At 40.0% G+C, this 18,010-nt stretch overlaps 1 protein-coding gene across 5 annotated transcripts in view; it reads left to right on the top strand.

Moving 5' to 3' along the window:
- The window catches only part of Ylpm1 (YLP motif containing 1), a 73,264-nt gene that overhangs the window by 8,495 nt on the left and 46,759 nt on the right, over window positions 1-18,010 (top strand). For all 5 annotated transcript variants that reach the window (XR_007213197.1, XM_048362327.1, XM_048362328.1 and 2 more), the window contains exons 2-4: window positions 5,602-5,838; window positions 7,181-7,360; window positions 8,612-9,576. Coding sequence is in view for 4 of the 5 variants with exons in the window: in XM_048362327.1 (XP_048218284.1) it covers window positions 5,602-5,838; window positions 7,181-7,360; window positions 8,612-9,576 (1,382 nt within the window). In the remaining variant the exon portion in view is untranslated. The remainder of the gene's footprint in view (window positions 1-5,601; window positions 5,839-7,180; window positions 7,361-8,611; window positions 9,577-18,010) is intronic.

Genomic DNA, 18,010 nt, shown 5'->3' on the forward strand with positions numbered 1-18,010 from the left:
CAGCATCTAAGGAAGCCAATGGAAGAAAGGCCACATTAAGTTGGTGAAGAATCAAGATAATGCAGGGACACAGAGGGTGAGAGAGTAACTAGGAGCAGAGAGTGGTCAGCTGTGTCAGGTACTGCTGAAAGGTCAAGCAAGATAAGAGAATTGAGTTATCTTTTGTACTTACTGACATGTAGATTATTGTTGACCTTGGCAGGAGCAGTTTCATAGTGACTGAAGCCATATTGCATTGATTTGAGGAGTGATGGAAGGTGAGGATGGGGATGGTGAGTATAGTCAACTCTTTCAAGAAGTTTGTGCTTGAAGAGGATTGAGGGAGCAGTGAGGGCCAGAGCTGGAGGAAGAGGAAGTAAAGCAGCATTTTTCTTCTTTTTGGAAATGGAAACTAAATTTACCTGGTAGCCCTAGACTAGAATGTGAGCCTCAAAAATATTTTAAATAAATTTCTAAAATGGAAATATGACTTAATTATTTTACTGGATTTTTCTCCATTTGCTTTAAGATATAGCCATAGAACATTCAGTATTACAGGCATTTGTAATAATCAACGTGGATTGGGAAGGTAACCTTCCAAATTAATCTTTTAAATGTTTTACATATTCACCCTTCTTTACATTTCCCTACTTGGAAGATCATTTTACTAACCTAGTTCATTACTGTGCTACTAGCAAGTGGTCTCTAAGTGTTTCCTGAAAAGTCTTTGTATATGTAGCAAATAGTTCTTAAATTCATTATGTGTTAAATCTGTGTCTTAAATTTATGTCTGGTATGTCTTGGCTCAATGTTTTAAAAAATGTGATATTCTATGATTTTCCTTCACCAGCTTCCTATATGAGATGGAATGTCTGATGTGATGAGACTTTCAGAAGTGGCTTACCTCTTTAATCCTAGCTACTCAGGAGGCTGAGATCTGAGGATTGCGGTTTGAAGCCAGCCTGAGCAGAAAAGTCTCCATAAGACTCTTTAACTCCAAATAACCATCAGAAAACCAGAAGTAGCACTGTGGCCCAAGTGGTAGAGCACTTAGCCTTGAGCAAAAATGTTCAGGGACATCGCCCAGGCCATGAGTTAAGCCCCACAACCAACAACAACAAAAAAGAACTGGCTCCTGGTCTGTCATTACTAGCAAGTTCAGGCACAACTTATTTTTTCTCAAATAATTACCTTTCTCTTGGAGCCATTGAGGATATTTCTGAAGTCACTTTTATTCATTTGTAGCGCTGCGAAAGTGTTGCAGGGAAGGAGGGAAGTGGCTGGGAGAAGAGAAGGTGATGGGGGTGAATGTGATTGAGGTGCAGTGTCACAATGAAGTGCATTATTAGTTTTTCATGTTTTAGTTTTTCCAGTTTAATCTACAAGTTCATTGAGTCTTCTTTTGGTTTTGCTGAGTCAGTATTTAGCATGTTGAAATAGTTGTCTTTGATACTGTTTTTGTATTTCCATTTCACTTGTTTCCATTTTTTTCTAAAATTCCACAACTGTTACTTTTTCTGTACTAGATTCCTTACTATATTGACTAAAAGCTCTTCTGAAAGTTTTAATATTTGTCTTACCTATAGGTTTGGTTCTTTGGTTGGTTTGTGGGGTGGGGTTTATTTTTGCCAGTTCTGGGACTTGAACTCAGCGCCTGGGCACTGTCCCTGAGCTTCTTTTCGTTTAAGGCTAGCACTCTACCACTTGAGCTATGTCCAGTCCATAATTGTGTGTGTGTGTGAGTGTCTGTGTGTGTGTGTTACCTAAGTTTGAACTTTTGGCTTGACACCTTGCTAAAGCAAGCAGGCACTCTACTGCTTGAGTCATACCTCCAACAGAGTGAACTTCTTTTTATATTGGGTTGTTAGAATAGGATAGAGGTCAAGCCAAAACAGTCAAGAGTTGAGTTGGGCCTGCACTGAAGGCTCATGCCTATAATCCTAGCTACTCAAGAAACTGATATCTGTAAATCATAGTTTGAAGCCAGCCTCAGCAGGAAAGTCCATGAGACTCTTATCTTCAATAAACTACTTTAAAAAAGAAAATGGAGCTGGGGCTCAAGTGGTAGAGTACTAGATGAACAAAAGAAGCTCAAGGACAGTTCAAGCTCCAAGGTTGGCACCAAAAAATAAAGTTAAGTTGGATTTACATCTTTATTGTTACTTTGATTCCTTTAATAATGGACTGCTCTTGTACTTAGAATGGAAGTACTGGAGGATTTTCCTTGTTGTCCCAGTTTTCCCTTCAGACTTAGCCATCCATGTAGACCTGTACTGCAAGACTTTCTCTCTGTGCTCTTATTTCTTTCCCAGAGATAGAATGCCTTTTAGTCATATGACTGATTGGGGCATGACACACTGCTTTTGTTGCCCAGCATTTCAAGAGTACAATATCATACTGCTTATCACTGGAAGTTCTGGAGACCAGGGAGTCCAAGAATAACACACAGATGCAGTGTCTGGTGAGGGTTTGTTCCTTGTAATGCCTTCCATGCATCCTCCCTTGATAGAAACTTTTTTTTCTGTTAGTCCTGGGGCTTGAACTCTGGGACTGTGCACTGTCCCTAAACTCCATTTGCTCAAGGCTAGCACTGTACCACTTGAGCCACAGTGCCACTTCTGGCTTTTTCTGTGCTTACAGTCTCACTGACTTTTCTTGCCTAGGCTGGCTTCTGATCTTGATCCTCTGATCTCAGCCCCCCAAGTAGCAAGGATTATAGGCGTGAACCACCGTTGCCCAATGGAAACTTTTTTTCTTGAGACAGGCTGTCACTCTGTAGCCCAATCTATCCTCAAATTCATGATCCTCCTGCCTCAGCCTCCTGAGAAGTGGGGTTATAAGTGTGTATCACCATACCTCTCTCCATATGCTGTTACTTGTAGAAGTATCTAGGGCAATTCTTTAGTGAATATTTTAGTGTTATGAAACCTTTGTATTCCTGGGTAGTGGTATTTTTTTAGTTATTATTTAATTAGTTATTGCGTATTTGTACATTTGATTTTTTTTTTAGGTATTTATGTTCTTTAAAGTTGTCACAAATACTGAATTAGTGAATATGGAACCTTTGTTCCTGGGGGAGTTACAAAGTAAATCTGAAATTCAGATCTTATTTTCATCAATTGATGAATATATAACTTCATTTTTATGTATTTTTGGTTTGAAGACACGTGATTTTATTGATGTTGCTGATTCATTAACACGACTTCACGGCCAACAGCACTGTGACCACTTCTCTGAAGTTTACAGATATGCATTTTTCTCTGTAAGGTGCCCTTTGCTCTACCATGCCAGACCACTTCAGCTGTGCTTTAGGGGGATATTTGAAACAGCAAAAAAGACAACAAAAAGCAAAAATGTGGCACTAGATAGACTTTGAAAATGATACTTTTCAAGAGGTCAAGAGATGAAACTAGAAGATACGGCATCATATTATTAACTGTCGCTGGAAATGAACCCAATAGGCCACTCAGCTTTTTCACTGCCTTCCACATGTTTGTGAGTGACTAGGGAAGCTCAGCAGGTATTTATATTGGAGTTAGAAATGAACATTATCAATTATCCCAAGTTGCACTTTTATAGAACTTATGAATAATGACCACTGAGTATACTTTATTCATATTTTTCCATATTGAACTTACTGTTTTTGTGTTTTATTTTATTTATTTATTTATTTATTTTTTTTTTTGGCCAGTCCTGGGGCTTGGGCTCAGGGCCTGAGCACTGTCCCTGGCTTCTTTTTGCTCAAGGCTAGCACTCTGCCACTTGAGCCACAGCGCCACTTCTGGCCATTTTCTATATATGTGGTGCTGGGGAATCGAACCCAGGGCCTCATGTATATGAGGCAGGCACTCTTGTCACTAGGCCATATTCCCAGCCCTGTTTTTGTATTTTAAAGAGAATCATAGAATAATACTTCAGTTAAGCTACAGTATAATTTTGAAGATAAAACTGACATTTTTTTTTTTTTTTTTTTGCCTGTCCTGGGCCTTGGATTCAGGGCCTGACCACTGTCCTTGGCTTCTTTTTGCTCAAGGCTAGCACTCTGCCACTTGAGCCACAGCGCCACTTCTGGCCGTTTTCTATATATGTGGTGCTGGGGAATCGAACCCAGGGCTTCATGTATATGAGGCAAGCACTCTTGCCACTAGGCCATATTCCCAGCCCCAAAGATGACACTTTTAAAATAAATAGGAAACTATTTTGTTTGTTTGTTTATGGTACTAGGGATTGAACTCAGGGCCCCTCACTTGCTAGGCAAGTACTTAACATTTGAGCCATGCCCCTAGTCCAAGTGAAAGTATTTTAAAACCTCACCTCTCTCAGGTAGGGGTATGTGTGTATTTATGTATACACTAATTATACATTGAGCATTTTAAAGAAGGAGGTGGGGCTGGAGATGTGGTTCAGCTTAACAAGCAGAAGGCCCTGAATTCAAACCCATGTACTGCCCCCTCCCCCCAAAAAACAACAACAGTGCAAGTAGCTCATAATCTTAGCAGTTAGGGAAGCTGAGTCTAGAAGGACTGTGGTTCAAAGCCAACCTGGACTGAAATATTCTCAAGACTTCCATCTCTAAAAGAGGCAACACACAGCCCAATTGGTAGAGCCCTACCAAGCTAGCATACCAATTGAGAAGGCCTGAATTCAGTCATCATCAATACTTTTGTGTGTATGCATATATGCACTTGATCATACAGTAAAATAAGACATATTGTAGGAATGTGAAGTCATAGAGTAAAGGTAAGACTCTTTGTATTCATTAATTATAAGATTTCTTTGGATAAATCAAGAGTAAATGCTTTCACTTACAAAGGCATCTTTTTTCCCCCCTAGTCCTGGGGCTTGAACTCAGGACTTGGGCTCTCTATCCCTGAGCCTCTCTGAGCTCGAGGCTACTTCTCAAGCCTCAGTGATAATTCTGGCTTTTTCTGAGTAGTTTATCGGAGATAAGAGTCTCATAGACTTTCCTGCCTGGGCTGGCTTTGAACTGCGATCCTTAGGTCTCAGCCTCTTGAGTAACTAGGATTATATACAAGCATCTTCTTAAACAGTAGTTAGCAAGGATTTTAGTGTAACAGGATAAAGTAGGAAGAAGTGGAAAAAATGAGGGAAACATTTCTTGCTCCCCATGCAGGAAATGGAAGAAGACTCCAAAGCCTGTGTTTTGAGAGTACTTTGCTGACTTACTGTGTATGTTTTAATTTGTCATATAAATTTGCCTTTCTCAGTCCAGCTTCCTTTGTGTGTATGTGTGTGCATCTGTATGTGTGCATGCATATGTGTACTTGCACGCATGCACGTGTGCTGATCCTGGGGTTGAACTCAGGGCCTGAGTCAAAAAACTCAGGCTGTCCCTGAGTTTTTCTTAAGGCAAGTGCTCTACCACTTGAACAACAGCTCTACTTCTGGCTTTTTGGTGGTTAATTGGGAATAAGCTGGCTTTGGACTGGGATTTTCAGATCTCAACCACCTGAGTAGCTAGGGTTACAGATATGTCGCCCATCTGTTTTCCTTTTCACTCACTATGAACACATGAACACACACAGTTGTAACTATGCCAGTGCCAACTTGCAGAGATAGACTACTGTCCACTAAAACTCTAAAGAATGGTTTCTGTTGTAGGAACAACAACAGTACTGGTATCGACAGCATCTGCTTAGTTTACAGCAGAGGACTAAAGTACATTTGCCGGGACACAAAAAGGGGCCTGCCATAGCAAAGGATGCATCTGAACCAGTAAAAGAGGAAGCTACAGTACCCACCACTAGTCAAGTCTCAGAACCTCTTTCATCTGATGAGCCGCCATTACCGCCTCCAAAGGAGGAGGCACCACCTCCTCTCCCCCCTGAGGAACCCCAGGTAATTGGTGTTTATTAAGTGATTCCGTTGTTTTTTTTTTTCTGATTCTTCTATGCACAGTTATAAATAGATATAAAAGCTGGGCACTGGTGGCTCACGCCTATAATCCTAGCTACTCAGGAGGCTGAGATCTAAGGATTATGGTTTGAAGCCAGCCCAAGCAGAAAAGTCCCTGTGAGACTCTTATCTTCAATAAACTACTCAAAAAAAGCCAGAAGTGGCGCTGTGGCTCAAGTGGTAGAGCACTAGCCTTGAGCACAAAGAGGCTCAGAGACAGTGCTCAGACCCCAAGTTCAAGCCCTAAGACTGACCAAAAAAATAATAAAAATAAATAAATGGATATATATATCATTTTATTTATGATTGCTTGTCTTTATCATGTTTTCAAAATAAATTTTAAATGAGAATGAAGAGTTAAGTACTCTTCTAAGTGGAGTATATCTCTATATAAAAGGGACAGGCCATAATGTATTCATAAAGACAGCACAGGGCAGTAGTTAAGACTTTCAACTTTTAGGGTCAGCCATCTAAGCAGTGATCAGGCACTGACCTTGCTAATTGTGATTCTGGATAAGTTTGTTAATTTTTCGGTGCTTCAGTTTCCTCATAAGCCAAATGGGCCTCTATCTAAATAGCAAATGTCTATAGAGCTACTAAAGCATTAAATATGATCATCTTCATCACCAGTAGCATAGTAACTGGAGCATGCAATAGTCCAACATTGTTCTTTCAGCTTTGTTGAATCATACTGATTACATGTAGGCCTTGGTAAAAAGTGACAAGGAAAAGAAGGGTTTCCCTTAGAGTGGAAAGGACTATAATTGTAGATTCACTTTTGGAGGATGTTGTTGACCGATTTAGGAAGAGTAAGACTTATTCTAGTGAAAGAGTATGAAATTTATAAACTCCATTGTATTAGTATCATGATATCAAAATATAGAGTTAGGTGTTTTCACTAAATTTAGAATAGCTTTTCTCACTTGGGCACATGCCTGTAGTCTCGCTACTCAGAAATCTGAGATCTGAGAATCAAGGTTTGAAGCTGGCTTGGGCTTGTTACCCAGCAAAACACCAGAAATAGAGGTGTAGCTCAAGTAGTAGAGCACTAACCTTGAGTGAAAAAGCCAAGTGAGAATGGGCCCAGCTCCAGTACTGGCACACACACACACAAAAAGAAAGGGTGTGGGTGTGTGTGCGTGCGTGTGTATACACATAGATACATATATTAGTTTTCCTCAGGGTGACTGAGGTGTAGGGATTTGGGAACTTTATGATACATTTGCAAATATGAATTTGGTTGTACCTTATGACTTAGATAAAATGTATCCTCTCTTAACTTTAGTCGGAGGACCCAGAAGAAGATGCCAGGTTAAAACAGTTGCAGGCTGCAGCAGCACATTGGCAACAGCACCAGCAGCATCGGGTTGGCTTCCAATACCAGGGGATAATGCAGAAACACACTCAGCTTCAGCAGATCCTACAGCAATACCAGCAAGTTATACAGCAGCCACCACATATACAGGCAAGTACTTTCGTCACTGGCCATTGTGCACTTGCCTCAAGAATATGTAAAAGATACATTATTCCTGAAAGAGCATTGACTGTGAGGAGCTAGAGATAACAAGTACAATTAGTGTTTCCCAAGAGATGCTCAAGTAGGTATCTATCACATTACCTGGGGTTTGGAGAAGATTGCGTGTAGTAGTCTTTTGGGAAAGGATAGGTAGAGTAGAGTCTCCTGATCATGTCAATCTGGGCCAGATATTAGATAGTATATTATTAAGGGATTTAGGAAGCAGGGATTTTTTTTTTTTTTTTTTTTTTTGTAAGTCCTGGGGCTTAGACTCAGGGCCTGTGCACTGTCCCTGGCTTCCTTTTGCTCAGGGCTAAGCACTCCACTTGAACCACTTGAGCCACAGCGCCACTTCCAGCTTTTTCTGTTTATGTGGTGCTGAGAAGTCGAACCCAGGGTTTCATGTATGCTAGGTAAGAACTCTACCACTAAGCCACATTCCCAGACCAGAAGCAGGGATTTTTGCCACATAAATACAAATTAATGCTGTGACTGGTGGCTCACGCTTGTAATCCTAGCTACTCGGGGGGCTGAGATCTGAGGATTGCAGTTCAAAGGCAGCCCAAGCAAGAAAGTCTGTGAGACTCTTTATTTCTAATTAGCCACCAGAAAAACTGGAAGTGGTACTGTGGTTCAGTGTGGTTGAGCACTAGCCTTGAGCAAAAGAGCTCAAAGACAGTGCCCAGGCCCTGAGTTCAAGCCCCACTCCTAGCAAAAAGACACAAGTTGCTTTGTGTTTTTCCCACAAACCACCTAACAGGTGAATGAATAATCTACCAGAAAAAGGCCAAGAGCAGTAATCACAAAAAACCTAAGCAAATATACCATAATGATAAAGCAACTTGGATTTTGTTTGTCCTGTACCTTTGGAGTATAATCTTGTGTCTTTTGATCTATAACAATATATTATTTTTCAGGTTTTAAAAATAATCCTTAATAATATAAAGAAACCTTGGAAAATACTTGTTGAGGTAGCTATTTGTTTTTGTGTTTTGGTTGGTGTTTCCAACATTATGATAACTTTATATAAGGAAGAAGAGTGCTCGTCACTGAGAAGACAACAAGCTTATTTTCTGGTCTCAAAGTCTTTATTGTTCTAATTTCCTAAGGTGTCAGGTACCATCAACTCATTTATATTTTAACTTATCGATCAGTTCTTACACGAATGTCTTGAAATAATTTTTATTCCTCTGTTTGTAGACCATGTCTGTAGATGTGCAGCTGCGGCATTATGAGATGCAGCAGCAACAGTTTCAGCATCTCTACCAAGAATGGGAGCGAGAGTTTCAGCTGTGGGAGGAACAGCTCCATTCCTATCCTCATAAAGATCAGCTTCAGGAGTATGAGAAGCAGTGGAAAACGTGGCAGGGACATATGAAAGCCACTCATACCTATCTCCAAGAGAAAGTCAATTCATTTCAGAACATGAAGAACCAGTATATGGGGAACATGTCAATGCCACCTCCTTTTGTTCCATATTCTCAGATGCCTCCCCCTTTACCAACAATGCCCCCTCCAGTATTGCCTCCATCATTACCACCACCAGTAATGCCCCCTGCCCTACCTGCTACTGTGCCACCACCTGGCATGCCTCCACCTGTAATGCCTCCTTCTCTACCAACCTCTGTTCCCCCACCAGTGATGCCTCCATCTCTCTCCTCAGCAGGGCCACCCCCAGTCCTTCCCCTACCTTCTCTTTCTTCTACAGGTCCACCACCAGTCCTTCCACCATCTCTCTCTTCAGGGGCACCTCCACCTGTCCTGCCCCTCCCACCGTTATCTTCAGCCACACCTCCTCCAGGAATACCTCCCCCTGGTGTTCCACCAGGGATGCCTCCTCAATTACCAACAGCCCCAGTTCCACCAGCTTCTGGTTCTCAGAACTCACAAGTTCCGGAGAAACCTAGACCAGCACTGCTTCCCACACCTGTGTCTTTTGGTTCAGTCCCACCATCAACTTACCACCCTCCACTGCAATCAGAACAAGTGAATTCTAAACCTCCTCTGAGCAAGTCTGCTTTGCCATACAGTCCATTCTCATCTGAGCAAGGACTTGGGGACTCTTCTCATTCAATTACTGCAGCCAAGGATATGCCAGTGAGGTCAGGTGGACTGCTTCCAGATCCTCCTAGAAGTAGTTACTTGGAAGGTCCAAGAGGCCCAAGGTAAGTCTGCTGTTTTTTGTTTGTTTGGCTATTATGACTTAAGCTGCATAGGTTTTGAAGGAATCATAATATTTATACAATTTTTGTAATTTCTTTGTATATTCCTGGTTTATAGTTAATAGCATTATTTGTATTTGCTTATTTGATATCACATAATCTAGAAAAGATAACATGCCCCGATTTCTTGAATGTGATATAGCTATTACAGTGTTTTAGGGTATTGATTTTTCAGCTTCAGAAATATTTTTAGCCTTATTTATCTAAGACAGGGTGTGAATTGCCTACCTATAATCCCAGCTGCTCAGAAGCATTAGTAGGAGGAGCAGGTCTGAAGCTGGACCCAGACAAAAAGCATAAGACCTTACCCAAAAAGCAACAAAGGACTGAGAATAGGATTCAAGTGGTAGAGTGCTTACCCTGAGTTCAAATACCAGTATTTCCCAAAGAAACTCCACAACCCCAAACTTAGTTATCTTCTTTGCTTTTCGTTTATTTGACAAATAGTTGGATTGGCAAATACTGTTTGTTAGAATAGTATAAGGATAATATGGCAGGGGTGGCCTGGGACTCATCATATAGCTCAGGCTGGCCTCACACATAATACTCCTGCCTCAGCCTCTTGAGTGCTGGGATTGCAGGTATGTGTCATCGTGTTTGTCTAGTAAGTACAACCTTAAAAAAATTACTCAGCAAATATTTACGAAGTTCTTGGTCTGTGCTTACAGCCATGAGTACAACAAAAGTGGCAAAATCCTTTTCCCCATGGAACCTTCTGTATTCTTTAATGTGATATTTTTCTTTCCTCCAAATAATTCATGTATATATATATGAAAATGATGTGACTAGTCTCTGTTTTTGTTTGTTTTTTGTGCAGGGCCTAGGCACTGTCCATGAGCTTCCCCCACCCCCACCCCCACCCCCACCTTCAAGGCTAGCTCTCTGCCACTTGAGCCACAGCTCCACTTCCAGTTTTTTTTTGTTGCTTAATTGGAGATAAGAGTCTCCAGTACTTTCCTTCCTGGGCTGGTTTCTATCTGCAATCCTCAGATCTCAGCCTTCTCAGTAGATAGGATTATAGGCATGAGCCATCAGCACCCAGCTGTTTTTGTTTTAACTTTTTAAAAAGTATCAAATTCAGCTGGGCATGGTAGTGTATTCCTTTAATCCCAACACTTAAAGAGGCTGAGAAAAGAGGAATGTAAGTTTGCAGCCTGCCTAGAGCTACATAGCAAGATCCTCTCTTAAAAAAACAAAACAAAACATTAAAAAGGTAAACAAAAATGTGTTGAATTCATCTTTCCAAGTTTGTAAGAGTATTTTTTTCTCCCAGAGTGATCTAAATGGTAAGTGTCCTATAGAAAAATATTTTCAATCAAGCTTTTTTTAAAATTGAAAATTGTAATAGAAATACATACTATTTACAGAAAATATAAACATTATAGAAAGTATAGAAAAAAGTGAGTCATTTAACTTTATCATTGGGAGATTAAAAGCATGTCATATACATAGGATCATTTTGACTTTATTGTCTTACTACTTGCTTTTTCTCGTATGTGTAAATTGCTTAGCTTTCCATCACAATATCAGTAGATCTATATAATCATTTTGAACTTATTTATTTATTATTATTACTTTTGGTGCCAGTCCTGGGGTTTGAACTCTGCCTGGGCACTGCCCCTGAGCCTTTTTGTTCAAGGCTAGTGCTCTAGAGTTTGGGGATTTAGCTCTAGGGTTTGGGGAAGAGCACTTGATTCTGGCAAGTGCCAGACCCTGAGTTCGGTCCTCAGCTCTGAGAAAAAACAAAGCAGAGCTCTACCACTTGATGCACAGCTTTACTTTTGGCCTTTTTGGTGGTTAATTGGAGATAAGAGTCCATAGACTTTCCTGGCCAGGCTAACCAGGAAACTTGTTCCCCAAGTTTAAAATTCCTAATTCAGTGTGCCACAAACTCCATCCTAAGTCAAAGCTAATAGAACGTGTAGTTAATTCTTTTGTGTATTAAGAAGCCTTTTATGAATCAGTATATACATCATTATCTCTGGAGAGTCTTCTGAACAACCTGTGAAACCCAGAAGTTATTTCACATTTACCCTTTACAGACTGAAGCTAAGAGGACACAGAAGTTGCTCAGTCAGGATTATAATGTGGCTGGGAGAGTGCAACCAAATCTATACCCATGAGGAACTCAGTCTACTAGGTCCCAGAGCAAAAGTACTAGTTAAGCATTGTTTAATGCCATATTGCAGGTTCATGCTGTAGGCAATTACAGTTATATTTGTAGTGTGTCTCATCTTCTTGATTTGAATTGTATCTAGTGATTGAACACTGACATTTAGATCTGGAGACTAATTTGCTAGAAGGCATTCTTCCCCTCACCCCTTTTCTGGCAGCACTAGGCTTTGAAATCCTAGTCTCACACTGGCTGGGCCAGTGTTCTTAACACTTGGGCCATTTTGCTAGCCCTTTCTGTGTTGTCTTACTTCTGGACTGGTCAGCCTATCTGTGATCCTGTATATTTATACTTGCACCACATAGCTGAGATGACAGTACTGAGCCACCTCACCCATTGGTTAAAGTGGAGCTGTACAGACATTTTGCGCAAGCTGGCCTCAAGCCATGATCTTCGTCTTCACCTCCCATTTAGATAGTATTACAGGTTTGGACCACATTATTTGGCAGAGGACAATTTGAATACCTCATGAAAAATACTTTCTATTCCAACTTCTGGCATCTTGATGTTTTCTGTCTTTGCATACCAAATCTTGGCTTTGTAAATTTAGGGCTATTTTAAGCCTTTCTGAAAGGTACTGTTAATAATCTTAGTGCTGAAAGGATCTTAGCAATGAACTTCCTCTCTATGGCAACTCATGTGTGTTGCATTTTTGTTTGCCATGCTAGGCCTTATGTGTATTAACATAGTTATTTCTTGCAATGATTTGGGGAAGTTATAAATTCTCCCAGACAGTGGCATTAGAATTTACAACCATCTGATCTGCTTTTAAGTCCATTGTACTTCCTGTAGGAAATAGTTGGCAGACTCTGCTTGAACTTGGTACTTTGATAATTAGGACCACTGGCTTAAAAGATGTTGAGTCTCCTAAAATGTTTATTCTGTTCATTGACCCTAATGTGCTTTTTTTTTTAACTCTTCTATTCATTTCTAGACTGGCTTCTGTGATGAATAATTATCCTCCACAGAATTACCCTTTCTTCTATAGTATGCCACTACAGTTATTTTAAAATTACTCTCATAGTTTTCTACCCTGCCTTATCCTTTCTGCTCTGCCAGTTACATGTATTTTTTTTTTTCTTTTCACATTATCATTGGTTCTAGTCTCCTTGTGCCACACTACTCTCTGTTCTTTAAGGGGCCAGTGGTTTGTTATACTTCTCCAGAATGAACATGTATTCATGTTCAGAGGATTGTGAGCTCATTATTTATACTGTGTTTACCTAGTTTAACAAATTTCTTTTTATTTTTATTTATTTATTTGTTTGTGTATTTATTTTTTTGCTCGTTCTAGGGCTTGAAATCAAGGCCTAGGCACTGTGTCTGAGCTTTTTTCCTCAAGGCTAGCACTCTACCACTCGAGCCACAGTTCCTCTTCCAACTTTTTGGTGATTAATGAAGAGTCTTACGGACTTTCTTTATCTGGGCTGGCTTCGAACTGTGATCAAATCTCAGTCTCCTAAGTAGCTAAGTTTACAGGCATGGCCACCAGTGCCTGACTGCTTTTTGTTGTTGCTAAAACAGCACTCAATGTTGACTCTTGTGCTAAGCATCAATTTGGGTTTCAGGTCTTTTTTACATTAGCTAGGTCTCATTCTCAACTTGTTTAGCTGGGTGCTAATGACTCATACCTGTAATCCTAGCTAATCAGGAGACTGAGATCCTGAGGATCACAATTGGAAGCCAGCTGGGGCAAAGTCCTGCATTTGTTCCCCAGCACTACTAATATTATAGTTTGAGATAGTAATAAATAGAAGAGTTGGGTGCCAGTGGATCGTGCCTGTAATCCTAGCTACTCAACTTAGGAGGCTGAGATCTGAGAATCACTATTTGGAGCCAGCCAGGGCAGAGAAATTTGAGACTCTTATCTCCAGTTAACCAGCAACAAGCCAGAAGTGAGGCTATGGCTCAAGTGGTAGAGTACTAGTTTTGAGCAGAAGAAGTTAAAAGGATCACTCCTAGACTCAGTTCAAGATCTAGTTGGGGGGTGAGAGAGGGCAAGTAACAAATATGAATGGACAATTCACATTAGAAATATCACTTAAAAATAAACATATCAAGCTGGGTGTTGGTGGCTCGGGCCTGTAATCCTAGCTACTCCAGAGGCTGAGATCTGAGGATCTTAATTCACAGCTAGCTGGCAAATCTGTGGACTCTGTTTCCAATTAACCAGAAAAGGCTGGAAGTGGAGTGTATCTCTACTGGTAGATTGATACCCTTGAGGGTAAAAACTAAGGACAGCACCCAGGCCTTCAGTTAAAGCCCCACTACCAGCACTAAAACAAAACAAAACACCCCAAAACTTGTATAGTTATTATTTTTGTTTATCTTCTTTTTATAAGACTTTACACTTACCTTTGTATTTTATCTAGTTAGGTTTGAGCCTTCATTTTAGTCTGTTGAATCCTGGTGAATATTTCTTACTGTTGTAGATTTATGTGTTTTTTTTAATACAACTGCAACTTTTTTTTTTCTTTTCCTATTTTTCTTCTTTTCCTGTGACAGGCACATTTGCCTAGAACTCTCTCAGTCCTCCTGCCTCAGCCTCCCAGGTTCAGGCATTTGCCATCATTCCTGGCTTCAGTTGCAACTTCGATAAGGGTGGCATTTTTGCTTTTGAATAGAATCCTGTTTCATGTTTCTACTTTGTTTTAAGAACTTTTCCCCAAGCTACTTTATTTCATTGCCATTTCTATCACCTATTTCTTTTGCTTACTGTGAGACCTTAAGGAAATAGTGATCATAAGGCAGGCATAGATTGTTCTTTTTTCTTTGGTGTAAATAGGTTAAAAAAAAATCACTGGGAAAAGTTAGTGAAAGTCTGAGTCAAGCATGATTTATAGTATGAAGGAAACATGACTTTCTTTTATTAGTTCAAGTCAGATTTTGTTATAAATGCATAACTGGTATGGTAAGCCACCCATTAAAAAGAAAACCGGGGGCTGGGGATATGGCCTAGTGGCAAGAGCACTTGCCTCGTATACATGAAGCCCTGGGTTCGATTCCCCAGTACCACATATACAGAAAATGGCCAGAAGTGGCGCTGTGACTCAAGTGGCAGAGTGCTAGCCTTGAGCAAAAAGAAGCCAGGGACAGTGCTCAGGCCCTGAGTCCAAGGCCCAGGACTGGCCAAAAAAAAAAAAAAAAGAAAGAAAGAAAACCGGAAGAAAAACAAGAATTGAGGGATTGGAGACATGGCTCAGTTGGTAGAGCATCAACCAGCCGACAAGCAAAAGCATCAAGTACTAAGTACTAAGTCTGCATCTTGTACTGAAAAAAAAGAAAACCATAGAGAACACAAATTGACATCAGTAATATGCTGTTAAAATGAAGAACATTTAATTGCTTTGAAGCTTTGCAAAATATAAATATAAGTTACTTTCTGAAAAACGAAACATTTCCCAAAAAAGTCAAGCCAGATAAACCTTCATCAAATGTAAATAGCCTATTGTGTCATTGAGCTCTGGGGCAGCTGTTTTTTGTTGTTGTTGTTGTTTTTGTTTTTCTGCGACCTTTTTTTTTCTTATTTATTGTTAAAGTAATGTACAGAGAGGTTACAGTTTCATACATTAGGCCTTGGGTACATTTCTTGTACTGTTTGTTACCTCCTCCCTCATTCATCCCTTCCCTCTCTCCCCATGAGTTGTTCAGTTGGTTTACACCAAATGGTTTTGCAAGTATTGCTTTTGTAGTTGTTTTATCTTTTTATCCTTTGTCTCTGGGTTTTAATATTCCCTTTCACTTTCTAATACCAGTATATACAGTTTCCAATGTACTCAGATAAGATACAGTGATAGTGCGGGGACAACCACAGGAAGGGGATACAAGAGGATTATCAATAATAGAAGCTATGGTTTCACATGGCATATTGAAAGTAATTACAACAGTGGTATAACAGTCGTTTCCATAACATAGAGTTCATTTCACTTAGCATTATCTTATGCACTCATAAGGGCATAGCTATTAGGCTCTTGTGATCCTCTACTGTGACTAGCCTAAACCTGTGCTAATTATTCCCTTATGAGGGAGACCATAGAGTCCATGTTTCATTGGGTCTGGCTCACTTCACTTAGTATAATTTTTTCCAAGACCTTCCATTTCCTTACGAATGGGGCTGTTTTGATACTGTGTGTGTATGTGTCTGTGAATCATTTTCACTGAGTCTTCCAGAAGACTATCGTTGCTTCAATGATAGGTCATATCAGTGGGAGTTGGTTTCCTAGAATCCTTTATTTTTCAATAACTACTAAGTAACCTACAGAGAAGTGCAGGCTCATCAGTGTACAATCCATTAATTTTCTCAAAGCATGTACAGTCCGAAATTAAGCTGGTTGCCAGTGGCTCATGCTGCTCTAGAGGCTGACATCTGAGGATCGTGATTCATAGACAGCCCAGGCAAGAAAGTTCACGAAACTCTTTATCTCCATTTAACCAGCAAAAAGCCAGAAGTGGAGCTGTGGTTCAAGTGAAAAACTTAAAGAATAGTGCCCAGGCCCTGAGTTGCATAGGTGGGCGGACACACACACACACACACACACACACACACACACACACACACGGAAGGGAGAGAAAGCTGTGGTTCAAGTGAAAAACTTAAAGAATAGTGCCCAGGCCCTGAGTTGCATAGGTGGGCAGACACACACACACACACACACACACACACACACACACACACACGGAAGGGAGAGAAATCGCTAGTATCTGAGAAGTCCTTTTTATTGCTGGTCCTGGGGCTTGAACTCAGGGACTGGGCATTTTCCCTGAGTTTCTTTTGTTCAAGGTTAGTGTTCTACCCCTTGAGCCACAGAACCACTTCCAGCTTTTTCTGAATAGCTTATTTATGTATAGCAGTCTTGTTCCTGTACAATATTTCATTGTACAAATATCTGTTAATTTATTCTAATAGTGACGGTGTTAATCTTACTTGATTATGAAAAATGCTTCTGTATGTTTTTGGTTGCTTTATATATCTGAGATGTGCATATGAATGAATGTGTGTGCTAAATTTTTTTCAGATATATGTATTGAGTGGAATCATACTGTATGTACTTTTTTTTCTTTATTGTCAAAGTGAAGTACAGAGGGGTTACAGTTTCATATGTAAGGCAGTGAGTACATTTCTTATTAAACTTGTTACCTCCTCCCTCATTTTTACCCCCACCTCTGTAGTATGTACTTTTTGAGTGTGGCATTTTTCACTTGACTTTGTATTATTCTGAGATTCACCCATGATGTTTATTGCAGTCGTGTTTTTTTTTTTTTTGCATTTCTTATTCCTGTGTAATATTCTATTGTATGAGTATACTGCTCTGTTTAAAATATTGAAATTGTTTGAACATAGAGTTATAGGTGGTCTGGGTTGATGACCTCATTAAGTGGTTTTCCAAAGTAGTTGTTCCAATTTATACCTTTACCAGGAGCATTTCAGTATCACGGTTTTGTTGTTGTTGTTGTTCTTTTTAATACTTAATATTGTTATGCTTCTTTTTGTTGTTCTTTTGTGCCAGTCTTGGGAGATGAATTCAGGGCTTGGGCACTGTGAATTTTTGTTTTCAAGGCTCACATTCTACCACTTGAGTCACAGCTTCACTTCTGGCTTTTTGCTGGGTAATTGAAGATAAGAGTCTCATAGACTTTCCTGCCGGGGCCAGCTTTGAACCAAGATCCTCAAATCTTGGCCTCCTGAGTAGCTAGCATTACAAGTGTAAGCCACTGGTACCAGGCTTGGTATTAACTCTTTAAATTTTAGTAGTTTTAACATGTTTTTTTTTCCCTAATGACTGATGAGTTTATACTTCTTTTCATAGTTATTTAGTTGGATTCCTTCTTCTATGAATACTGATTTCTTGTTCTCATTGGATTATCTGTTTTATTCTTTACTGATTTGTATACGTTCTTGATATATCCTAGGGTATTACTTGTCTCGCAGATTTCTCATTCAGCGATACCTTTTACTTTTCATTATCTTTTTGTGTCAGTCAGGTGCTTGAACTTGGGATCTAGGTGCTGCTCTTGAGCTTTGTAGCTCAAGGATAGCACTCTACTGCTTTGAGCCACAGCAAATACTTCCAGTTTTCTGGTGGTTAATTGGAGAAAGTCTTGCAGACTTTCCTACCTAGGCTGACTTCAAAGAGGGATCCTCAGATCTCAGCCTCCTGAGCAGCTAGATTACAGGCCTGAGCTATCCTGCCCGGCTTACCTTCT

The sequence above is a fragment of the Perognathus longimembris genome, chromosome 14 (assembly GCF_023159225.1).
Source record: "Perognathus longimembris pacificus isolate PPM17 chromosome 14, ASM2315922v1, whole genome shotgun sequence".
In the NCBI taxonomy this organism is placed as follows: domain Eukaryota; kingdom Metazoa; phylum Chordata; class Mammalia; order Rodentia; family Heteromyidae; genus Perognathus; species Perognathus longimembris.